The 25,868-nt window shown below is 39.9% G+C and overlaps 1 protein-coding gene and 3 non-coding genes across 4 annotated transcripts; all 4 read left to right on the top strand.

The window, feature by feature from the left end:
* Nucleotides 1–593: 593 nt before the first annotated feature.
* On the top strand, nt 594–23,989 carry ak2 (adenylate kinase 2). Its single transcript, XM_034201586.1, has 7 exons — nt 594–813; nt 4,060–4,185; nt 4,985–5,098; nt 8,070–8,164; nt 13,420–13,492; nt 19,704–19,923; nt 23,772–23,989. The coding sequence occupies exons 1-7, from the start codon at nt 715–717 to the stop codon at nt 23,777–23,779; spliced, it is 735 nt and encodes a 244-aa protein (XP_034057477.1). The 5' UTR covers nt 594–714; the 3' UTR covers nt 23,780–23,989.
* Nucleotides 2,461–2,553, top strand: LOC117536690. The gene has a single exon (XR_004567607.1). It is a non-coding gene; the product is annotated as a small nucleolar RNA SNORA57 (small nucleolar RNA).
* Nucleotides 4,542–4,679, top strand: LOC117536687. Its single transcript, XR_004567605.1, has one exon. It is a non-coding gene; the product is annotated as a small nucleolar RNA SNORA57 (small nucleolar RNA).
* Nucleotides 11,473–11,608, top strand: LOC117536689. The gene has a single exon (XR_004567606.1). It is a non-coding gene; the product is annotated as a small nucleolar RNA SNORA57 (small nucleolar RNA).
* Nucleotides 23,990–25,868: the final 1,879 nt, after the last annotated feature.

A 25,868-nucleotide genomic window follows, 5' to 3' on the forward strand; every position in this document is an offset into this window, starting at 1 on the left:
TCAGTTATTGGTTTGTATTTTACTGCCAGCTAAATAAATAAATAATTTGATTTGAATTGTTTTGTCAAGATAACTTCAGTAAAATTATATTTGTGAACATTTTTGTCAATTTATTTGGATTTCTTCACAACTACAAAGAAAAACAAATACAAAATATAAGAATATAATAATATAATACAGAATATTACAAATAATTAAAAACATACTACATATAAATATTATCATATACTTTATAGAAATGTTACACGCATAATACATACATTCCTGATTTAAAAAAAGTAAAACATGTGACATCTTACATTTTTAAAATACTAAACACATTTGACAACAAAAAGTATGCAATAATGAGCAGCAACTAATCAGAAGAAAACATTTGACTGAGAAAACAAAAAAACCTTAATTATATCATCATCAATTGTTTCACGATTTTTTATTTGTATTATAGTTTAATTTAATTTAATAAAAGAAACATTCCTGATGGAATCCATGTCGGATATTACCCAAGAGCCGTCACCCAGATTTCCTCCAATCAACGCTCACAATTAGTGATAGAGCAGTCTCGCGGCCAATCACAACAGCATTAGGGGGCGGGGTTTAGTGCTGTAGCACGGAGGCGGAGACGTGTCCTTTCCTGGCTGAACTTGTGTGAGGTGTCAGTAGGACGACAGACAGACTTTATTAAAGTTTCTGCCCTGCTGGTGTCCCGCTCCAGACATGCCCCCCAGCGCGCAACTGAAGGAGGCGATAGCCGATGTGCAGGAGGGGATCCGTGCCATCCTGCTCGGACCCCCCGGAGCTGGGAAGGGGACTCAGGTGAGAGGAGGGGAGCTAACAGAGCTAGCTGTTAGCCCTTTGCGCATGGTCGGTATTTGTACAAGCTAATGCTAATGCTAACACATCTAGTTGAACTGGTTGTGTTTGTGACTTCAACTCTTAGAAAAAACACCTGCACTCTGTGTTGAGATGCGTTTTATTATTCTTAAATATGTCTGTCAGTTTCATATTAATGTTAACAACTATAACAACCTCATTCAATACCCGAGACATACGAAATATAAATATAATGAGGCTATGTTGTCTGAGATGTCATGCTAAAATTCTACAGGTGTTGTTTTTGTAGCAACTGGGTAATACAGAGGAAGTTTAATTCCTACGTCTTATCAAGTATATTCAATCATTTATCAATTGTGTTTAACTGAAAAAGCAGAAGATATTACAAAAGTTGAAAATATTATCAAGCCTAATTTTTTACCTCCTGAAAGCCACATTATAGTTGTTTTGAGGTGTAGTCAATGTCTGCTTATACCCTTAATGTACATGGTATGTTTCTATAGAAGTTGTTATCACTTAATATATATTTATTTACAACATACAAACATGTAAGTTTGTTACAAGAAAGAATACTTTTTACAAAGGAATCAGGTGGTGTTTCTTAGCTTTAGCCGCGCATGTTTGTATTGTTTTCCAGTTAGGGTGGTTTCTATTGCTCCTCGCTCAAGCTTGTCAGACCTTGGTTGGGAAATGTTTCTTTCCTAATTCTCCATAAGAAAAACAGTTATTCTTTTGAGCTTCTTTCACCAGTATGGGGATATTTGATCCATACCATGTTTAGCTGTATGAGCTGCTAACTCCCAGGAACTTAAAACTATTCACGTTTCTTTACCACACCTCTATTGATAAAGACATGTGTGTCTGTGTCCTCTTCTCCTTTTATTTGTCTTACACCATTCAGTTTCTTGCTTTTGCTGATGTTGATTCAAGTACACAATAAAAAACAGGCGTTTTCTTTCTGCGTACAGATCAACAGATAAAAAAAGTTATGGTCAAACTGGTTTTCTTATTTACTGCTGTCAGCGTTCAAATGGTTTGGATACTTAGAAAACTCACTGCATTGTCTCCTAAGATGTTCAAGTACATCTTTTGTTCCTTTTTATATATTTTTTAGCATTTGTATATAGTCATCGATAGTGTATAAAATGCATTTTGTTAAAACATATGAGATAACTGGAAGGATTTCAACCATAGACTGTATTTGAGAAGTGGACCTAATCCATGTATGCCACCCATTGATTTGTCGACTTTGTTTTTGTAGCCTTCAGTTTGAGGTTTATAAGAAAAAGACCATAGTTCCTCACAATCAAAAAATAGTTTAATGGCTGATTTATTGTTTTAGGTAAGATTACGCTTTATTACAGGTACTGAGACAACAACATGTAGTTGGCATCTACAGAAATGAAAAAAGACCAGAGTATGTTAAAGCATTTATAGACATTTGAAAACTTTTTTTAGCTATGAATACACCAACATACTTTAAAGGAAGAAAGGTAGGAAGTGCAAATCGCGTTATTCACATAAAAGCCTGTTTATAAATGTCAGTTTTTCGAAGGGATTTAAAAGTTTAAGCTGATTTTGGTACACTGTTTAATTCATGTAATCCAACAATTAAAAAAACAAAACAGCGATTTTAAAATCCAAAACTAAAGACAGTGCTATGTCTTCGGTACCGGTGTGTGTTATCGTCTGCCGGTTCTATCCTCAATCGCTGTCACATTCACTCTGCAGATTCTTAAAAAGGAATTACAACATTATTTTCATGAAATTCTTGATTTTCTCATGCGTTCTGTCTGGTCAAGCAAAAACTTTGGACGTTTCAACATTTCTCAGAATACTGAAAATTCCTCTATCAAGTTATTGTTTAATATCTGATTATTGTTTTAGATAAGATTAAACTTTATTAGAGGACAGGTGAGGATTGAGTACTAGAATTTTCCAGAGTACCAAGTATTTTCTAAGGCTCTATGTTGATGTTGAAGCCCTTCATGTTCAGTCCCACATGACTATATGTCTCATGTTTTACTTGTGCTCGATGACATTTACACATAAATTGGCGCGTAAGAAAACATTTTTAAGTAGGAGCTCAGGCTTATATGAAGAAAATAACAATGTAACTAATACTCATCTGCATAAGCAACATCTGCTAGAGAAAGTTTGTGCAATGAAGCCTGAATATGTAAAATATTTTATCTGTTAGGTTTCTGTGGTGTAATAGCTGGTGGATTTTTATCAAATTAGATTTTTATCTAATAACTGTTCACATCACAAGCAAATGGTTCCTGCTTTAATGTGGGGATTTGTTTTGGGTTTTATATCATTATACATTAAATCATTTGGGTTGTAAATTGTTAGTCGGATAAAATAAATAATTTAAAGATGCCCTATTGTGATAAGCAGAGATTGAAATTTCAACCTTTGGCTGCGCAAGGAAAACATGGCAGATGGGTTTTCTTGATATAAAGGTTACTGATTACGTGTATCCATTGCTTCAGGAAGTCCAGCTGTCCAAAAAGTTTTCTTAACGGCACGTAGTTGCCTTTGCCTGTAAGAACCCAGCATAACATAATTCAGATTTGTATTGTAACTTTGTAGGACACAGTAACTTGTGTGGTGACACCAAAACATTTTCTCACTGAACTCCCTCAGTCCCACAGTGTTGTCTTGTCAGAGCAGTTACAAATAGACCGACCTATGCGCTGGCATTACCTCAGTGTGTTCAGTCTCTCTGACGCTTTACGTCCTCTGTTCTAAGTAGAGCTCTCCTAAGATTGACTAGTTTTGGAGATGCATTCCTGTCTTTAGAGATGAAAGAATAACTCAAGCCAGAAGGAGTGAGAAAATGTATTGATCATTAATCATTATTGATACATCTGACAAGGAAAATCAGGAAATCCTCACTGAAGAGGCTTGACAATAATTGTAGTATCACTATTTCTTGTTGAAAAATGACAAACAGTTAACCGATAATCAAAAACCCTTTCCAATTATTTTTAATTAATCGTTTTATTGGCACAACTAAATAAGTTGTGGCTTGGCATGAAATCCAAGAATCTCTTCTGGTGAAAATGTTTGAGTCTGACAGCAAAAAACACAAACAGCTTTCATTCTTCTCGCAGCGAACAATGCAGAACAAATCCCCTGCCAAGCACTTTCTTCATCTGTCAGGGTGGTGGTGATCATCTAAAGCTCTTAATCAATCATAAATGTCTCTTGTTCTCCCTGCAGGCCCCGCGGTTAGCAGAGCGGTACTGTGTGTGCCACCTGGCCACCGGGGACATGCTGAGGGCCATGGTGGCCTCCGGCTCGCAGCTCGGCAAGAGGCTCAAGGAGACCATGGACGCTGGCAAACTGGTAACTATCTGCTTCTCATGATCTGTGTGTTTCCTTTCTCTGCCTCTTCAGACCCCTCTGAGGCTCTGTGTTGATGTTACAGCCTTTAATGTTCAGTCCCTCATGACTTCATGTCTCATGTGTTTGTCTTCAGGGACATTCACAGCTGAAATGTCTCTGAAACACAAGTATGCAACAAGTGAGAGACAGAAAACCACACTTTTTCTGAGAAATGTTAATCTTTTGACTTGGAGCACAGCCATAAATTGAGAAGTGTAACACTTACTAACACTTATTTGCATAGCTGCTAATGGAGTTTGTTGAATGTAATTTAGACTGATCGATACTAAGTGGTGTTTGAAAAATGTTTTGACTACCCTCCATTTCTTGGCATGCATGTGGTTGTTCAGTACTCATGTGTGCAATGTACGGAGGGAAACTAAAGGCAGTGCTATGTCTTCGGTACCGGTGTGTGTTATCGTCTGCCAGTTCTATCCTCAATCGCTGTCACATTCATGCCTTTAATGACTCAGTGGAGTCCATGGAGGGGTTTCCTCTGCAGATTCTTAAAAAGGAATATCAAAGTTCTGTTCCTGATGTGTGTTTGTGTGTGTTTAGTACGGTGAGTCTTTCTGAACTTGTTGCTCTCTCTGTCTCAGCATGCGACTGATTTCCTCAGAGCTGTTTGTCTCCTCTCCCTTTATTTACTCCCTGTGTGGCCGGGGAAGAAATCCCTGTCCACATGTTGTTTTCTGGCTCTTGTGCAGAGCTGATGCTATGCAGATAAAAAGATGGATGAGGATATGTTGCTGTGTTTCAGGTCAGTGATGAGATGGTGGTGGAGCTCATAGAGAAGAACTTGGACACTCCGCCCTGCAGCAAAGGCTTCCTGTTGGACGGATTCCCTCGCACAGTCAACAAGCAGAGATGGTTAGTGTTTATAAAGGACATTATTCTCAGCACCTCTATTCACCCTCTGTCTGAAATCAGAGCCCAGTCTGCTTTGATTGGTTAGCTGGCCGGCTCTGTTCTGCTTGGTCAACCGTTTAGAGATATCCCACCCCCTTAAACTATCACATACAATGTGTTCAAGCGCTAGCCAATAGAAGTGCAAGTGTTGCGTAGTGATGTCACTGTGTTATGTGTGTGTGGTAGAGAAACTCCCTCTGTGGGGAACTTTGTGGTTTTAGCCTTTGCAGACCATTTACATGCACCAAAACTTATAACACTCTACAGGAAAGGGAAAACCCCCCTAAAACATTATATGACCTCTTTAATGTGATGTTATACTTTCTGCTCTTATCTTGAGAAACAAAACTGTACAGTAGTTTCACATTTTGGTTTGTGTACAGATTAAACAAACGAGGTACAAAGTGTTGTTAAAGTGAGTTTGAGAGGTTTTGGTCTATTTTGTACAGAGTCAGGCTAGCTCTAGCTCAGTCCATCGATCATCTGATCTGATTGAATGTTGGATTCCATGCGTACTCTCGCAATTTAAACAACATCATTGAAAGGGAGGCTACAACGCAAGCAGGACAAACTGTTTGCGTCGCTTTCTTAAAATGTAAGGTCTAAACCAGGGGTGCCCAACCTTTTTTTAACCGAGAGCTACTTTTAAAGTTGCCAGTCTGCCGAGATCTACCAGTCCAAATAGAGAGGCGTAGCCATTACTGACAGCCTACTACCAGGTAAATACACACTTCTACTTGTATAAAACTGACCTTTGTACGATTAATACTTCATAAAATACTGCAGATCATTTATCTTACCTCTTTCTAATCTACACACATACAAGTATTTAACTGAAGCTACACAACAGTGTTGTTGATACAGAGTTGGAGTTTATTCACACGTCACTACAGTGGGTAATGTTTTCAAGAAACATTGAACAGTGCTGCCACATATGACACAGGAACAAAAGAAAAGACTCTGAACCCTTTCTTTGCCATTATATAAAAATAGTGTTGCTACAAAAGTATAAATGAGGCTTACTAATAAGACAACTCAGATCTGAAGCTGCACAGGAATCTGCTGCCAAAGTGCAATAAAAAAGACACAATTAATAGAATCAAACCCTTTTTTGTTGCATTTTAGTAGAGTATACAAAGAAATGCCTTTAAAATAGGAAGCAAGCAACACTAGTTACTTAACCTGAATTGATGATAGACTATAATCAATTTAAGTTTGCATTCTTATACAATTTTGTACAATAATTATAATGAATAAGTTCAAACAAACTCAAACTTACAGCTGATTAATAACGGTATCTAACTTGAGTTTTTATTATATCAAAAACCTGTTGAAATGCTGCTGTTATTTTTATTATGCATCGGCAGCCTCCAGGAAAGCTTCTTTCACAACTTCGCCGTCTTTGAAAGACTTCATGTGTTTCTCAAGAACGTGACTGACACGATAAGATGCTATGGGAGCAGCCTTGCTCTTGTTGTTGGGCCTGGTGGAAATGGACTGCTGTGCATTTAGCTGTCCTTTCAGGCCCCTCCCCTTTTGGGAGCGTAGGGCAGAATCAGGAGGGAATTCCGTCTCGTAGCGTTTGTGCACTGTTTTGAAATGCCGCTCCTAAATTACCCTTCTTCGATAAAGCCACGCTCGCATTGCAGATGAGACAGATGGACTTTGAATTGGAATAGATACAAAAATAATCATCCTCCCACTCGGAGTGAAAATTATATATGTTTTGCTTCTGCCATAATTGCGGTCTTGTGTGTGTGCGGACTGTCACTCCTGTTGACACGGACAACGTTAGCGAACTAGTGCACACTGCCCACTGCTCACCAGCCACGCCCCGACACATGGGGTCACGCTGGCCAATCACAAAGCTTTGATGCGTTCAAGTGCATTATTCTGGCACAGGAAGATTATGTTACAGGACATTAACGATAAAACAGAATATTGTTGTTCTATTTTTAGACACATCCCGCGATCGACTGGGAATCTCCCTGCGATCGACTGGTTGGGCACCCCTGGTCTAAACAAATATAAAGACCAACAGAAAGATGGAAAGATACACCCTACATTTTAAAAACTATTATAAAATGTAGGATTATTTCTAGTTCATCACACTCAAGACCTCCACTGGCTTCCTGTCTCCCATCGCATCAACTACAAAATTCTGGTCCTCACCTACAAAGCACTCCACCATCTGGCCCCCCCTTATCTCACAAACCTTCTCACTCCTTATCAACCCCCACGGCCCCACAGATCCACCGCAGCCGGACTCTGCAGCTTTGGGGACAGAGCCTTCTCAGTGGCAGCTCCTAGGCTCTGGAACTCCCTCCCCCAAGATCTCTGTGACTCTGAGTCCCTCACAGTCTTTCAGTCCCGCCTCAAAACACATCTTTTCTACTCTGTCTACCCATAATCCCCCCCTCCCCTCAATCAACTTCCTCTTGACTGCCTTTGTATGTTTATTTTATTTTACTATATTTATTTGTTTGCCTGTCCTTGTTTGTCTACCCTCCCTCATACTGTAAAGCGTCTTTGAGTTGTGGAAAGCACTATATAAATAAAAATGTATTATTATTATTATTAGTTGGTGGATGATCAAATATAAGTTTGGAATAAATTAAGAGTATCAATAATAATAAAGGTATATCTCTAATAACATGTTGTAAACTAAAGCATAGATGTTTTCTTCATTAGTAGAAAGGAAAGAAAGTGAAGCCTTTTCTTCATTTTGTTTCATGTGAAAGAGAGGCAAATTGTAAAGTAAAAGTAACCATATACTATTTGAAAATGTACATTTTAACAGTAAAACACTTCTATTTAACATATCACTTGCATATGTAACATGTCTGACATTAAGCTGATATCTTCATTTAATCTGATCATTATAACAGACAAAAAGAAACTAAAGCTTTTTTAACAGTATTTTTTGTCTCTTGGAGCTGGACGATTTGTTGGAGAAGAGACAAGAGAGCCTGGACTCGGTGATCGAGTTCTCCGTCGACGACTCTATGTTGGTCCGCAGGATCTGTGGAAGGTAGGACAATGAATTATTCACCACCAGAGGAGTGATCCAATCTGTTTTATTTCCCAGGCACAACGAGTAATGAGCTCCCAGGATGGAAACAGCTCCTCATTCTCTCTGAGTGTTAAACCCATCCATAGATTAACTAATTTAAACGGAAGAGACTGGGACAGTGAGATAATGCCAGAGAGAAGTGGAGCGTGAAAGCATGCGATTAACTGAGGAGGAGGCCGGAGAGCGTCCTGCAGCTGCAAGGTCGCAGGACGCATCCTTAAAGAAGCCGATGACTGCTGCTCGTGCCTTACTGTATTTTTAAACTGTGTCGGAACGCTCCTTTTCATGAGTCTCCAAAGAGATATGTGAAGAACAAAAAACGTAATTATTAGAATTAAGCTCCAGCTCCCCAGTGACATTCAAACAAACAGGGAAACATACAGGATGTTATAGTAATGAAGCTATCAGAAACAAACGGGTGCTTTTAAGAAATGTGGCCTCTTCACTATAAGGCAACAAAAAACATTCAAATATATTTGAAGTTTAGTTTTGAGTGTTAAGATAAAAGACACACTGTTATGTTTATGGTGTTCATACAACAGTCACGCAAGCCTTTATAAAAGCATAGTTCTAGAGCAAATTGTGTTAATTTTATTTTAGACAAAGATTTAATTTGTGACGTTTGTCTAGGGAGGTCAAAAGCATCAAAACTGATATTAATTTGTGATATGACCTGTATTTCTAAAATACTGTAGGTACCATACGTATACTTATCAAGGGGCCTGAGAATTATGGCATCCTGTCAACATTTAAAAAACTAATGACCCCCCCTAATAACGCAACATTGTAAACAAAACATCTGATTTGATATCAGCAGAAGGAAAGATAGTACATGTAAGCTGTTAGCAGCCAGTATGCGAGATGATGTTGACTTGCATTACAGTTTGGTAAAGCTCCTTTAAGTTAAAATAAGTATTCACATTGTGGGATGTTATGATGTGTCTGCGTCCGTCAGTCGCAGTTGGGAGCGCTTGGTTGTGGCGCTGCTTCATTCTGTCTAACATGCACTACTCCAATCAATCAATGTTTATTTATATAGCCCAATATCACAAATGGTACATTTGTCTCAGTGGTCTTCACAGTTTGTACAGAATATCAGTATGACAATACGACACCCTCTGTCCTTAGACCCTCACATCGTACAAGGAAAAACTTCCGGAGAAAACCCACAGTTTAAAGGGAACATGGGAGAAACCTCAGGGAGAGCAACAGAGGAGGGATCCCTCTCCCAGGACGGACAGACGTGCAATAGATGCCGTGTGTAAATTGAAAAGAGAATACATTTGCAACATAGGTATAGATAGAGACTCCACTGTCTCATTGTGTCAGTTTGTGTATTTATCCTTCATGTTGTGCGTTTTCTCAGAGATTAGGTGTATGTGTGCAAATGTGGTGTATATTCTAATACATTTAAATAAGTATTTACATTGTATAGTGCAGGGGTCGGCAACCCCTGGCACGCGTGCCACCATTGGCACGCGGGACCGTAACCAGTGGCACACTAGGAATAAGTGTGCAAAATATTTAAATTGTATTTTCGGATCCTGAACGAGACCACCGGCAGAGCGCGTCTCCCCCTGCAGAAGGAAGCCATGCACGCAACGCAGAGCAGAAGGATAACTTCTAGGCCCCGCTCTCTTTAACTCCAGTCGACTTTCTGCTGCTTTCCTCCATGGTGAAACGACCAGGGGTGTAGCGCACTTCACACATTGCATTACCCATAAGGAGCTGTACATGCCGCAGTTTTTGCGTGGCTGTGTCTTTAGTTAAAAACCCAGTGGCGATCTGCTCATCTGTCATCGAAAATAGTATGCTACACAGGGGCGGACTGGCCAACTGTGTGTTCTGAAGAATCACAGTGCGTCTGGCCGCCAGAGAACCGAGCCGGTCGTCAGCGGGCCGTTGACGACCGCGCTCGATTCGCTGACGGCCGGCACCGCCCTTTATTTATTTAACTGTTTAAACGGCATCATGTAAATTGCGCTGACAGGCGACAGAGGTCCACAGCTACCCCGCAGCGAGGCTCCCCCCGCCCTCCCGTTGACAGTTAACGAGCATCGGCACACTAATCAGATTTTTCTTTTTTAAATGGCACTTCATATCAAAAAGGTTGCCGACCCCTGGTATAGTGTAACGCCCTTCTGAAACACACCACCACGCCCATAGCTCACAGTCCATTCATAGTCCATATCATATTCTGTTCAAATGTATTCTTGTAAAACTCTGCTTTTTTTGTCAAGATGCATGAATTAATAAAGTTGTATAAAGGAGATGTTTTCACACAAATAACACAAAGTAGATATGGAAACTTGCAATTTTTCTAAAAAACAACAACCAAACCATAAAAAGACGTGTATGTTGAAGTAAATAATAAAGGGCTGTGTCTTCATTGATTATAAATCAGTGTGATTATAAATCAGTGTGATTATAAATCAACAAAAATGCCAAAAATAAAATCCTTAAATTGTAGCTGCATTAAATATATAATTAAATGATCAACTGACACTCATGGCGTCTTTTTACTGCATGGTACAGTTCAATCAGACATGACTGGCCTCGCTTTTTTTGGATTTCCACTCTGGATTTTACTTGGTCCTTTTTTTAGATCAAGTGATATTTAATGGTGACGTTAATAAAATGCTGAAAATTAAGTTATCATTTCCTTTTTCTGGTGGAAATGAAAAGAGGTCACACAGTCAGAGATTTGTCACAAGGGCGTCACAGTACATCCTGCACATTTGAAAAAGAAAAAAAACCGTACAATATATGGCATTTAATTTTTTTTTATATGAAAAACTACAGGGTACAATTGTGTAGCGAACATAGTGGAATTTCTCTGACATTGGTATGAGCTGAAACCTTTCTGGTATTGTGACAAACTAGTTTCGACACAGAGACAAATGAGGCAACCCAGTGGTTTCGGTCGTTTACTGGAAACATGTCTGTCGGTTAAAACTGGATTAAACATTCTTCTCTTAAAAAGAAGATTATAACTTATTTTAATGATATTACCTTGTTTGTATCATGACCATGTTTGAACGGGTGCAATGTTTCCCATTAATTGGATGTGTGAATAATGGGAATCACTAGCGATGTATGTAAAGGTCATCCATGTAATTTACCAGAAATGATATGTGGAAGAGGATGTCACATATATTACTGTGTTATTTCATAGCTTGTTAACCTCTGCTTACGTACCAGTTTGGTAGGGATGCACCAATGTCAAATGTATCTGTAGATGTTTGGAGTAGCAACTTTGCTGATGCCCTCCATTTCTTGGCATGCTTGTGGTTGTTCAGTACTCGTGTGTAATGTACGGAGGGAAACTAAAGGCAGTGCTATGTCTTCAGTACCGGTGTGTGTTATCGTCTGCCGGTTCTATCCTCAATCGCAGTCACATTCATGCCTTTAATGACTCAATGGAGTCCATGGAGGGGTTTCCTCTGCAGATTCTTAAAAAGGAATATCAAAGTTCTGTTCCTGAAATTCATGATTTCCTCATGCGATCTGTCTCGATAAGCAAACACTTTGGACTTTTCAAAATGTCTCAAGATATTGAAAATAGTTTATTCCAAAACTGACAATACCTTTTATCCCTCAGAAAAGAAAACAACATATTTTACTGCATTCAGAAAACTGTTAACTTGCTTGCTGATTTTAATTATAAAAATATTAACTTTGTTTTAGCCATCTTTGAATGAGCACTAACTTAACATAAACAGTTAAATATAATACATGTAATTTAACAGTGATAATTTTTGTGTGTTTGCCACAGACGGACCACTTCTCGGGTCCATGTTAATTCTGTTCTGACGACAGAGACCGCAGCACTCTGCTGACACACGGAGACTGAAAAGTTAGGAAGTTGTGAAACATTTCTCATAACTCAAACACTCTCTCAATGTTGGACTTAATTTACCATTCCTGAAAACACACACTATGCAGGATATCCTGCAGCATCCCCCCCCCCCCCCGCAGCAGTAGCAGCTCCACACAGAGCAGAGGAGATGAGCTGTGAGTTACTGTAAAGTTATGGCAGAGTGCCCTCAGTCAGTGTTCTAAAGCCTCCATATGACGGACAGACTTCACATTTGTCCGTCATAATTAACAACAAGGAAGCTAATGCAACCTCTTCCAGTCAACGAGCAAAACATAAACATCAGCGACTGCCATGGGTGCACGTCATCTTATTTGCCGATGTGCCAATGGAGGTGAATACTGCTAACATCGGCCCATGTCTTGTCGACGCATAGGTGCATCCCTACAGTGTTGTCCTTTCGCATATCTGGTTAACTAAGTAGACTTTTCCTCTTTGTCTTCGTTTTGCCCCAAGCAAAATAAGACAACCAACAGAAACCACTGCACAACCTGATTGTTTATTTCTCCACCTATTTTGAAAGATGCTCTGATAGTACATATTGCTGTTCTGCTCTAACCAGCTCTGACTCCTTTCATAATCTCTACAGGCTGAGGCCTGAAGAGAAAGAAAACACTTCTAAAAGTTTAATTGGTAGCATGTTGTTGTTTCCATGTCTACAGCCTCCACTGTGCAACAAGTCATGATTTACATAACAGTTTTGAAAAGGTTAAATAGAACATGCCATGCTCTGATTTGTAAGCTGACACACATTGAGCAGGCAGACGTGTTTCTTCATCACCAACTTGTGTGAGCGCTTTTAAAGAATCGGTCCTATGAAATCATTTATTAGTGTCTGTTATTCAGTGTTTGACGTCCTCACCCCACATTATCTGTATGCCACGCTGAATGGCGGACCATTTGCAGAGAGCCATGTTTCTGTCTGTGGGGGTCCTTTTGCAAAGAGGAGGCCGCATGCTGCCTTTTTACAAGCCAAGTAGAGCAAGGGCAGCATGTGGGATGATAAAGGGACAGTTAAGCAGTTAGTGAGGCTGTGGCTAAGTGGCTGGTGTGCTGGACTTGGAATCAGGGGGTAGCAAGTTCGAGTCCCACTGCAGTCAGCATGTCGTTGTGTCCCTGGGCAAGACACTTCACCCCAAATTGCTCCTGTGGAGATTGTCCACAGTACTGAATGTATGTAAGTCGCTTTGGATAAAAGCGTCTAACAAATGACATGTAATGTAATGTGAGTCACCGTGGCCGTCTAAACCTCATCCATCCTCCTCTGCGCTCACTCTGATTTTTTTTTTCTTCATCCTTGTCCTGCCTCTCACCGTGTCCCCTCCGTTTCCCCCAGACTAATTCATCAGCCGAGTGGCCGCTCCTACCACGAGGAGTTCAACCCCCCCAAAGAGCCCATGAAGGATGACGTAAGTAGTTTAACTATCAACCCACTTAGAAACCACTTCTGGCTAATCTGCCACCTACTTAAACTCACTGCCAAGTCTGAAACTGGTGACAATCAGCCAGCTTCAGACGCAAGCTGAATGTAGAAAAAATGTCCAGGGACACTTACTAAATGTATACATTAAGATGTTTCTGGGTATCATCATTGGGATGATACCCCGGTACCGGGGGCAAAACTCAACATCTTGCAAGAAACAGTGTCTGAGGGCTTCTTAATATTTAACAAACTATGAATGTGTCATACCCACTTAACGGGAAGAAACTCAGCTATCAGACAATATTAACCATTTTTAGCTAAACGAAACACAAGGGTCATACCAAGCCTCTGAATTAGTCCTGAGCGAAAAAATGCTAACGCACTTAGCACAGAACTCACGGTAACATATCCTTATTACTTATCGGATCTGCACAAACAATAGAGCAAGCTGAGATTCCACAGATTCTAGAAATCTAAGTATCATCACTGAGCGATCAAAACTTGCGGCAGGGGAAGCAAACCCAGAACGTAGCTTTACGGAGGAAAAATGGAAAATATGTCTTACCTTTTGCTGATTCTGATCAAAAGTTGTGTTCAATGGCATTAAAACGTTGCTGAAGGTTAATCCAATGTGTCTGTGTCACTTTGAAATGATTACTGATAATCCATCTTCATATTTATGTCAATAACGGAGATTTCATATTGGCTGCTACCAGAGTGTATGACAGCTTCCGGTTTTGGGCATTCTGGCTACGCATCACTCATTCACCAATGGGTAATGTTTAGATGGATTTTAGGAACTTCCCCTCAATTCTATTGGCTCTAACGGTTAAAAAGAGGTGTCAATCATCCGAGGGGGGCCAGAGATATGGAAAATGCACCCAAATGAACACAGAAGTGTTTTTTGTGTGCTAAACCTCTCTTAAAAAGGTCAAATGTCACTTGTTTTGCATCAATATTGATACAGGGTACTTATTATATGTTATAGTTTGGATTCCTAAAGCTTTTATGGCGCATTTCCACTACAGGGCCTCGCTCGGTATGGCTAGGCCTGATTAGGCCTTGTTAGGACTGGCTCACTTTATGCTGCGTTTCCATTACAGTTTAGTAGCTGGGGCAGTAACTATAGTAACATGGTGTAGGCGGAGCCGTGACGTCATCTTCAATGAGAACCCCAGAAAAACAACATCAGCCGTTAGCTGTTAGCACTCAGAGCTCACAGCTCCTCATATCTGTTCAGAAACTAGACAAAAGCTAAACAAGTACAAACCACAGACTGTCTGTCATGGTGAATACAGTCGCTGGTTTATTTATGTCAGTAGGCCGTTGTTGTGAGTGTGGACGGTCGGAGCATATACTGCGTCAGCTTAGCCGATCTCCATTTTTTAAAACACGCATTTTAAAAGGTTTTTTTCCTGCCGTCTGTCTGCAGACTTGTCAAAGCATTAATTCATGGTTTTTACTAACCGGTATCAGTATGTTGTTACTTCGGCATCATTTTGAAACGTGTATTACAATTAAATCACGGTCAAATATGTTCATTTTGTTGTAGTTGTAGCTCCCTTGCCAGCGATTCTCTCGCTAGTTTAGCATACTCAGCCCGACTCAGCCTGGTTGTTGGCCCGGAAAGAACCTCGATTTTATGGGGCCAGAAAACTGTGAAATAGTACCCGCTAGCCCAGGCATGGGCAAACTAAGGCCCGCGGGCCATATACGGCCCGTTGGGCTTTTGAATCCGGCCCGCCGAATATTGGTACAAAATTGTCCAAATTATAGTAAAGACCGCATTCATTTTTGCCTTTTTCCTGCAATACCCGGCATTTCAGTTGATCCCAATAGATGGCGCACTCTAGACACAATTTACCTTTGCTGGAGTCTGGTCTATTCTCTCAGCTGGCCCGACTCGGTAACCCAGCAAGATCGGCGAATACAAGTTGTAACAAGCAGTAGCGCTGAGCAAAATGACTAGAACGCGACCACACACTTATAAAAACACTTATATAAAGTCAGGCAACACTAACAGGCTTAGTGTGATTCTGTTTATTTGACCTTACTTTAATAACCATCCGTTCACTGTTATTGACAGGGGTGCACATCACTTTTTTGCCCTGGTTCTCAAAGGAGCACCTGGAGATGTTGCTTGGTGCTCATCCTTAAAATGAAATAAACCGTAACTTTTGAGGGGGTCTTGACTTTATTTGCCAGACACACGGCACTAAACACACAGAGGTGAACACAGAACACACATGCAGAGGTGAACACAGAACACACATGCAGAGGTGAACACAAGACAACATTAGCACGACCAGTAATCCTACAAGCTGTCATCACTACCCTCCTGACTGTTGTCCTCACTGTCTTCCTCTCTGTCAGACATGGTAGCTGATGATGTAGGCCTACTTCTTTCTCTCTGGTTGAGTCTGTGATTAGCTGCTTGCATCCACAAGTCAACAGCTGGGTTTGGGTCGAAAGTCTCTGTCATCTTAGACAAGTGGATGTAATCAAATAAGTATGTGAACATAACCAATAACCTACCATAGCCAATAACAAATTAATGTAACTTATTTTATTTGTGTTGTTCATATCTTATTTTACCTTAACATTTATTTATTTTTTATCCAGTTTTAAAGGATATTTTTGGTTACTGTCTTATAGTATACATTGGAATGATTTGAAACCTGTTTATCCCAATAATTATAAAGGAGTGCCTTGGAAATATGTGTTTACATAAATTGTGACCAAACCGTTTGAACTTAGACTAAGAGTCCTTACCTCACTGAGCTGTAGTATCAGCCTCTCAGTCTGACTGGAGAGGACTCTCCCTCCACATTATTGTAGAAACATCTTCTTCTTATATCCGTTAGAGCAGCAAGCACGGCACCAGATTCTAATAACAACAGCGCTGGTACCGGTGCGCCCTCCCTCTCTCCCTCGCATTTTGGCTGTGATCTGCGGGCGCCAGATAAGCCAACATCCCCCATTTTCATCACTTACAGCGCCCATCGTACAGGGCGAATGAAACGTGTAACCGGGGTGAAAAGGGTGTTACATTTACTTAATTATGAATATTGTTACATCAAGGCCGAAAATTAGGATGAGCCCCAACGGTCAAAATGTTTTTTTCCCTCCCAGAACTGCGAGCGCAGCGCCTCCCCAGATCTGGCGCCCTAGGCGGACATCTAGCCAGTGCTACGGGCCGGCCCTCAGTTCATATCATGGTTCATATGCAACTCGCAAATATCTTTCTTTCTCTCTCTCTCTCTCTCTCTCTCTCTTCTCTCTCCTCTATTTTCTATTTTCTCTTCTCCCTTCTCTCTCTCCCTCTCTCCCTCTCTCAATGTTGGTACGCAAATGCGCTTTGTTTCAAATGACCCGGTGCTCTTTTTTTGGCGGAGGTGCGCATGCGCACCTGCGCACCAGTTATGTGCAGCCCTGGTTATTGACCATTGTGAAGAGGCAGACGTTTTCCTGTTTTATATTATTGCAACTATCGGATGGAATCAATACATGGGCTACATGTGGCCATCACAAGTAAAATCATAACGAAAACTACGCCGGTAAAATATGCGTGTAGAAAACGGCTTATGCCACAATACGATAGCAAAAAGTAGTCAAGATAGTCTGATTAGCTGACATCACCTGTAGAATGCCAGAGAAACTTTCATAACAGCGTTGTGATGCCAAACAGCTTTCAGACTGAAACACATTCACTGATGGGGATGGGGGATATTTATCAGCTGCTTGTGACAGTCAGACAATGAAAACTTTACAGCGGCCGCTGCCGCGAGTTAACGGGAGAATAAACTCCGGTAGGCGAGCAGCACTGCAGCAGGCAGTAATGCAGCTGAACCACATTAATAAACAATGCACCACGGCACTCTGGAGAAAGGTATAAGGTGGGAGAAGTAGTTCTTTAATTTAATCTGGCTTTGTATAATTAAAAACTACCCGACGCAGTCCTCTATTGATGTTGTTGTGAGCGGTGTTGCGGATAAAATCAGCGACGTAAAACGCTGTGTGGGTCATAAGAAGGCACGTAAACGGTTACGTCATGACGCAAACGATGACGCAATAATTCACCTTTGAACCTGCATCTGTAACAATGAGTGGACAAAAGAAAAGTCAACATTGAGTGCCGAGTGTATAATGAGGAGTGGACAACTAAATATTTTTTTACCGATCTGCTACTGGCCCGGCCCGTCTGTCAAATTTAAAACTCATAGTGGCCCCCGATAGGGCTGAACGATTAATCTTTAATTAATTTAAATTGAAATCGCGATTTGAAATGATGCGATTATCAAATCGCAAAGCCTGCGATTTCTTTTAACATTTTTTTTTTTTTACAATTTTTTTTTTTCAACATTTAAACATTTTTTTTTTATTGTGTGTCAGTCATCCACACTAATCAGAAGTGCTGTGCTCCACATGTACCAGCCATTGTTAATCAATCAGAAGTAGCCCATGATAGAAGGTGATAGACAGATTGATCCAATCACCTGCCAAGTGCTTTTGAAAGTGCCTGCCCTTTCCAAATGGCTTCCAATGGAGCTTTCCTAGATGGTTTCTGAGTCAGGTTAGTACTGCTCCATCACATGTTTCTATTACAGGGTGAATCTTAAACTGAAGCTTGACTTTAAAACAACCCAACGGAAGTTTCATGTAAGTTTAGTTTTTTCACTCGTAGCTCGGGCTGCGGGGATGCTTAGAGACGGGAGCACGTTGATACAACCTTCCTAGCCGGAGTTATGGCCGCATTTTACAATAAACTTCCGTTGGGTAGCTTAAAAACAAATATCGCAATTCCAATCGCAATATTTGTCCGAAAAATCGCAATTAGATTTTTTTTTTTTTTTTTAAATCGTGCAGCCCTAGCCCCCGAGCCAAAAAGTTTGCTCACCCCTGCGCTAGCCGGTACTACGCAAAGTGGAAACGCAACCAAAAACGAGCCGGGCACAGCAGGCTTAAAGCAAGCTCCGCGCTGTAGTGGAAATGCGCCATTAGTCTCCGAGGGTGGTTTTCACTATAAGTAATGTTTTTATTTTTGGACAGACACTATCATTTAATTTTTTTTACTATGTTCAATCTGAATTTACTTTAAAATAAAAAAAAATCTCTATTGATTCTGACTTTTCTAAATCCAAATCACAGGTTTATCATTGCTTTGAGAAAAAACATTATTCATTTACCCCTTTTTAGAAGTGAAGTTATGGTCATTTGTTCTGGGAATGTCATTTTCGAGCCTGAGACCTGAAAAACAGACTTGGGGCTTAACAGGTTGAATCTTGAATCACCACAAAGGAGTTGATTAACATGAAGAGACTCAATAGTTAAAGAAGATGACATGTAGTCTATTTCCTTCATTAAAGAATGTACAAATGTGTAAAAACACTGCAAATAAACGCATTCTTTTGTTTTGGTGAAAATGAAAAACATTTCTCAGAGAGAATCCTCACTAGGGTATTACAGTACATCTCGCTCAAACACCTCATCTTACAATTATTAAGTGCAGACGTTCCTTTGTTTGGATTCCAAACAAACCATGGCATTTTCCAATAGTCGATCGTACTAGCTATACAGAAACTCTATGGCTGCCGACAAGTGCAAACACGCTTCAACGGCCCAAAACACCTGCACTTAAAAACTATTGAATTTTAAAAACACAAATGTGCCAAAATACATGCAAATGAAGAAACAGCTTCACCAACTTGACAACACATGCACCACATTTAGAAAACATTGAGCAACTTCACTCAACATGTGCAGTGTTTCCTTAAAAGAAAAAAACGCTGCAAGAAGTTCAAAACTCAACGGAAACCAGGGGACACTAAAAAGTGATGCCCACAGCTGGGACCGGAGCGCTTATTTACTTTCAGGGATTATAAAGCTTTCTAAATGCTACTCATGTTGTCAAGTTGGTGAAGATGTGTCATTTTGATGTGGTTTGGCACATTTGTGTTTTTTTTTCATTTGCTTAATTTCTGAAGCTGCAGTGCGTTTCCCTGAATGGAAGCGCGTTTATACCTGTCGACCTCCGTAAACGCAGCTCAAAATGAGTGGAGTTGAGCTGTAGCATGCAGTGTGTATGTGGCTTTAGGTTTAAAACTGAGGAGCATTGATCTGATTGTACAGGTTTCACAATCTCAGCCCGTTCTCTGTCCTTCTACTCATGGGTTTCCTCTGCTCTTGTCTGCACTCAGCTGACAGGCGAGCCGCTCATCCGCCGCAGCGACGACAACGAGAAGACGCTGCATTCCCGTCTGGACTCCTACCACCGGCAGACCGTCCCTCTGGTGAAGTACTACAGCGCCCGGGGCCTGCACACTGCCGTCAACGCCTCCCTGAGCCCCAACGTGGTCTTCGCCTCCATCGTAGCTGCCTTCTCCAACGCCACGGAACTCCCCGCCCTCGCCGTCGCCTGTAAAGACCAAGTTTCCTTCATTTAAACCCTTTTTCCTTCCTTCCTCCTAGGAGATTATAAAAGAGCTGATCAAGTTTAACAGTGGCAACAAAAAGTATCTTTGCAATCTAAAACATGGAAGATGGAGACTCAACTTGGCACCAGTGTGATCCCTGTTGTAGAAACAGAAAGGATGTAACGTTTTGTTTCTCTTCATCACAATATCAAATCTGAAAGAACTAATCAATAATCACAACGCAAGCTGAGCTCTTCGCTGCTTCTGCCTTTCGCTTATACAAAATAAGATTAAATGTTTTGACATTTAGCAGAGCAGAATGCTATGCACGTTTCCACAGAGGCCTTTCACAGGAAGGCGTTTGAAAGTATTGACGTTTGCTGCACATTGTTTGCCCTCGCTGGACAGGTTTGCTCTTGTTTAATCGATGACTCTGCCCTTTTCTCTCCCTCAGTCTCTGATTCTCATGCACAGACTGTACATTAGGACTCCTGTTTTTCCCATCAGCTACATTCCCTCCTCTTTTCATGCCTTTCATGTAGAAAATATGACAGACTTGCATTGTTTTTCCTGCCAGTCATTTTTAAAGTACTTAAAAATGTTCTTAAATTAGTTTTGATGTGTAGCAGTGGAGAAACCATCAATGTTGGTTTCATTTGCAGTTAGAAAACCGCAATGACAATTTTATTTTACAATACTAAGGGAAATAATATAATGCATGACCTTATTGCTGAAAATCCTATAAAAGCTAAAACGGGGCGGAGAAAGTAACATTTAATGAAACCTTAAATCAAACATTTGTAATGTGCATAGAAATTATTTATATAGAAATGGCATAGCGACTTCATCATAGTCTCTATACGGTATCAGAGGGTTTCACACTGAGACAGGCTAACTGAATCACGGCTATTTAAAACAGTTGACACCCAATTTTCTCACTTTGCTTAAAAAAAATGCAGGATATTTTAGTCATAATTCATAAACTTGCTGTTTGCTTTTATATTCATTTGGACTTTTTCTTTCTGAGAGCCTCATTATCCCTTATGCCAGTGAAATAAATAATAAATACATGTAAGAAATGTCCTTAAATCTACAAAGAAAGTCCTTGAAACAAATTGAACTTAAAGTAATAAAATGTTCTTTATTAACAAATATGTACATATAATAACCAGCACATTTATGCATACAACTATAAAAAATAGTACTCCAACTTAAAACTCAAATCATTCAATGAAATCCATCCTGATCTTTTGAATATTGTGCATTTTTTTTTAGATTTATTTTTTCCCTTTTTATGGCACATTTATTTTAAAAAATTGTGTGTGGGGCAGTTGAGGGAGGGAAAAAAGAAAATAAACTAAACTTCTTTTAGAGACCCTGGATTCTTTACAAGTTCTTAATTTAATATAACATACCAGTATTCTTTTTGTCGCATATTATTAACATATCAGTATTTTTATTTAAATGTGCTTGATATCAATATAGAGCTACATCCCTAGTGAGTGATCTAATACTTGACCAAATGATTTTATCTGAGGAGTTTTGTTTTTTTGTCAGTAAGATGTATTGGTTTGATGTTGCTAGGTTTGAATCTCAGACTTAAGGGGTTCAAATAATGTGTATCTGACTGTGTTCATTAGAACCCAGGATGTACTTCCCCAGGATGTACTTCCCTTTCTTCTCTCCTTCCTTCTCTATAATCTGATGCCTCCTTCCTCGTACTGCTGTCCCTCTGGCAGCAACATGAATGAACTTGTATACACTTCTGAGACCGTACTGGTAAAAAAAACAACTGTATTTAATTGTTAGCTCATTTGCTGAATCAGTACTGTGAAACAGACTGTACCAAAGTAGCAGAATTGTTCCTTGTTTAGACCTTCCAGTGTGTTTGAAGTTATCTAAAATGTGGTTATTCCCCTTTAATAGTTTTACACGGTTTAGTAATGTGTGGTTTCTGCTCTCATTTTCCTCTAAAGTGATGCATGGGACTTCCTGTATGTCTTCTCTGGAATTTTATCGGAACAAACTATTTCTGAGAAGCTATTTTCCTCAGTATCCATTAGTGTGAGCGCCACAAACAAAACCAGTAACACTTTCCGCCATGCCCATATTCTTTGATGCATTATAACCCCAATTATTTTTAACTATAATTGACTCATATCACTATTATTATTATTATAAGCCACATTTGTATAGTTTTTTTTACAATAATTATAACACGTAAAGCATTTTATATGTAGAGCACTTGTTGAAGCCCTTTTGAGATGTACCTAATCCCTCTGGAGGGAACACTGGGACTTTAGCCTTTGCAGACCATTTACATGAAAAACTATGTAAGACTGAATAGGGCTATACTTAAACATTTGGAAGTGTTCTTTTTCACAGGCCTGCTGGATAACCACACTTTAATTTTGGACTCAACGTTTTAATGCTGCTCCCAGAAGTCGTTCTTTTTGTTCCAAAGGCCTGGAGTAGTTTACCACGTTTTTTTCCTTTTCCTGACACTGGAAACAATGGGAGCTGTTAAAATCAATTCTTAAAATATCAACAGAAAGCAATTTTCCTCCAGTGAAAGGCAACCTTAAGGAAACTCCTCTGAACACTCTAACGGCTTTGGAGGATTTGCCCTTGAATCGTCTCTTCCTCCTTCACCTTTGCGTTTCCTCCTCCTCTCTGTAGTCATCTGCTGTTGTTGTACAGTGGAAACATCTTGCATGCAGACTGTCACCTACACTTTCCCCTGAATACTGATGTCTCTATTCTCACTGGGGTTGTTGTGATGAAAAACAATAGCAGATGTTCAGGAGGCCCAGTAGGCAGATTTGTGTCTCTTATTCAGCTCAACCAGGCAATTTTATGCCAAGTTTCCACTTTTAATATCCTTTCCTGTGTTCAATGATGCCTTAGTTACTTCTTTATTTATAACTTTTAAAGCTATGAACGTATAGATTTTGAAATATGATGGCTAACCTTGCTGCTTGTTTTGGTAAATGTTTTAAAGGCAGAGTGTATATTGTATAAAGTCACTATCCATAGTTAGTGTTCTGTAAAGTAGATGGTGGAGATGCACTTCCAATTTGGAGAAACAGACAATATTTACTGCAACAAAGCTAAGTAATGCAATGATGTGCCAGGGGTAGCAGCAAAATGTATTTAAGCTATAGCTAAAAAGAAATCAATAGCTGTTTGAGTTTGCTATTTAGAAAATATTTTCACCGTTTCACAATGTATTCAGACAGCTCTTCAAACGAAGAACTGAATCCGTTATCTATGCACTCTTCAAAGCCACCAGACTCGATTGGAGAAATGTAATTTTCCTAGCAGAACATGTGATTTACTGGTTAAATGACTGTGTGACTGGTGGATCATAACTAACCCTCTAAAACACATTGACAATAACACAAACAAACTGACCCACCTCTCACATGTGTTTGAGGAAGAACAACTGTTTTTGTTAATGGGATCTGGAGGCTCTTTAAAAAAACATAGATAACAGCTTTAGATCCCCATAAAATGGCGTTTGGTCGTGGTGAAAATATAGCTTAAACTGATATTGGTGTTTTTAGGTGGCTTGAATATTTTTTTGCTGCTTGCCCCGTCTACTAAGTCCCTCATATAACTCCCACTTAGAAAATATTCCAATCTATCCCTTTACATGAATGTGACTTTTAAATGTGCACTTTAAAGTCAAAGCTGGCAGTATAAAAACACTCAAAGTAGGACAGTACTTATTTTTTCATGTATTGCGCTTGACATCTTCAGCAATTAAAAGACCACAAATTATGTTATTAGTCATAGTTTGTCATTTTCTCTGTCATTCACCCGCATCATTTCTTCTCATTTCTCTTCCAGCTGGTTGAAAGCTGAGTGGCCACCATGGAGGAGGGTTGGATTTGGAAAAGGATCTCCAGTTGGTTGACAGACAAAGGGGGTTCAGTTAAAAGGAATCCTTAGACTTTGTAAAAGTTAAGGTTAATGTTGCGGTGCTGTCGGGCTCACGGTGGTCATATTCCTCATGTTTACCCTTCTAATAAAAATCATGCTTTCCTACAACATTTATATTTTATGCACATTGTTGTTGTTTTTTCAACCTCCCAGTGTGCAATCGACACTTCTACAATGACAGTTGTAAATCAAATTAGACATGACTTTGACCTGTACGTTGGCTGTAGAATAGACGAGGAAACTGCTGAGTTTCTTTGTTTGGAGAAGGGAATTCCTAAAAAAACCTCAAGTTGAATATGTTTTTGTGTCAGTCCTAAAATGAGACAATGATTGATATTTTGGCTGTTGCAGGGTAACCAACCAGGAAATAGCCCAAATCACTGCGTTTCTGGGCAATAGCAGCTTTTTCGTCACTGTGGTAGCCTACTTGCAAATTTGTGAATGTGGTTCCTTTTCCTAAACATAAAAGGCTCATGAGAAATGACCTCAACATATGTAGAGACATTTAATTTAGAGGGTATTCGTTTCTGCAAAATATTTTGAAGCTACATCTACTGTACAGTCAGCCAAGTATGGAAGATTTTAAAAGGCAATTAAAATAAGGAACATGCTGGTGTGTACATTGAATTAAAAACAAATACAATGAATGATACAAAAAGGATAAATGGAATAAAAATAAAATGGCAAATAAAGAGACATTGCATCTTGGTTTCCCTTTTTAATAAACATTTTTTTGCAGAAAAACTCCACAAAGGGGAAATAGGCTTTACGATTAAGACTCATTACAAATAAGTTGTCAAGCTGAGTTTCCCATTCTTTGAAATAGTCAGCGTTTGTACACTGACCAATAAGCTATTCTATTATAACAAAGTGCATTTTTAAAGTCAATCAATCAATGTTTATTTATATAGCCCAATATCACAAATGTTACATTTGTCTCAGTGGACTTCACAGTTTGTACAGAATATCGGCATGGTAATACGACACCCTCTGTCCTAAGTTAGACCCTCACATCGTACAAGGAAAAACTTCTGGAGAAAACCCACAGTTTAAAGGGGAACATGGGAGAAACCTCAAGGAAGGGAAACAGAGGAGGGATCCCTCTCCCAGGACGGACAGACTTGCAATAGCAACACATCCTCACTCCCAGGTCGGCCTATGTTGACGTTATGTCAAGTCCCCTGTCGGCTTTTTCCAACGCAAGGGGGGGGGGGCCTTAGCGTCCATTTTCAACGCAAGAGGGGGGGGCCTTAGCGTCCATTTTCAGCTTTCCGGGATGTCCATATGCTTCTATAGACGCTCATGGAAGCACGGCATTCGTTTGTGTCGGCTGCCCTTAAAGGCAATGTGAGCGTCCATTCTCATTGGATAACGGAGAATTGTACACCCGGAAGTAAGTATTCCCCTTACTGTCGATTGAGTTTACAGTGATATCTGCACTACTCATCGACTAAAAAACACCAGATTATCCTTGTTAATTACACAACATTGATTGGTTTAAATTGTGTGCAATGCTTTTGTATTTTTCCCCTTCGATTCGGAGAAACAAATATGTTTTCGGAGCAAAGGATGGCAGAAGACACTACACTACCCATAACCCCCAGCTATCGTTTGGACTACACCATGTGCTCTGTTTGACGTCACGTGATCTTCAAATTTCTCCCTGCAGAAAAAAAAAACATGGCCGAACTTCGTTTTATTCTCGGTGGAAAATGCCTATTTTAAAGTTAGTTTGGCCATTAAAATGCGTTTTGATGTCATTTGATGCGAGAAATATTAGTTGTTATTTCAGATTATGTGTGCAGTGGATGTACATGATCTTTAGTTTGCTAGTTATTACGAAGATTACTTCAGGAAATTGCGTCCATAACGTTTTCATTGTTACCAAGGTGGTTGCTAGGGGGGCTGCTATCGATATTATTGCTGTTATGTGGTTACGCGGTGGTCCCGTTCAAATCCAGTTTTGGACAGTCTGCCGTTCGAGGCTCGGCGTAACCCTCGGAG

The sequence above is a fragment of the Gymnodraco acuticeps genome, unplaced genomic scaffold (assembly GCF_902827175.1).
Source record: "Gymnodraco acuticeps unplaced genomic scaffold, fGymAcu1.1, whole genome shotgun sequence".
NCBI lineage: Eukaryota > Metazoa > Chordata > Actinopteri > Perciformes > Bathydraconidae > Gymnodraco > Gymnodraco acuticeps.

Excerpts from the sequence above, each read along its gene's own strand:
- ak2 (XM_034201586.1), top strand. The coding sequence starts at position 715 with ATGCCCCCCAGCGCGCAACTGAAGGAGGCGATAGCCGATGTGCAGGAG. Across the intron at positions 814-4,059 it reads GAGCTGGGAAGGGGACTCAG|GCCCCGCGGTTAGCAGAGCG; the intron begins GTGAGAGGAGGG and ends TTCTCCCTGCAG. Across the intron at positions 4,186-4,984 it reads CCATGGACGCTGGCAAACTG|GTCAGTGATGAGATGGTGGT; the intron begins GTAACTATCTGC and ends GCTGTGTTTCAG.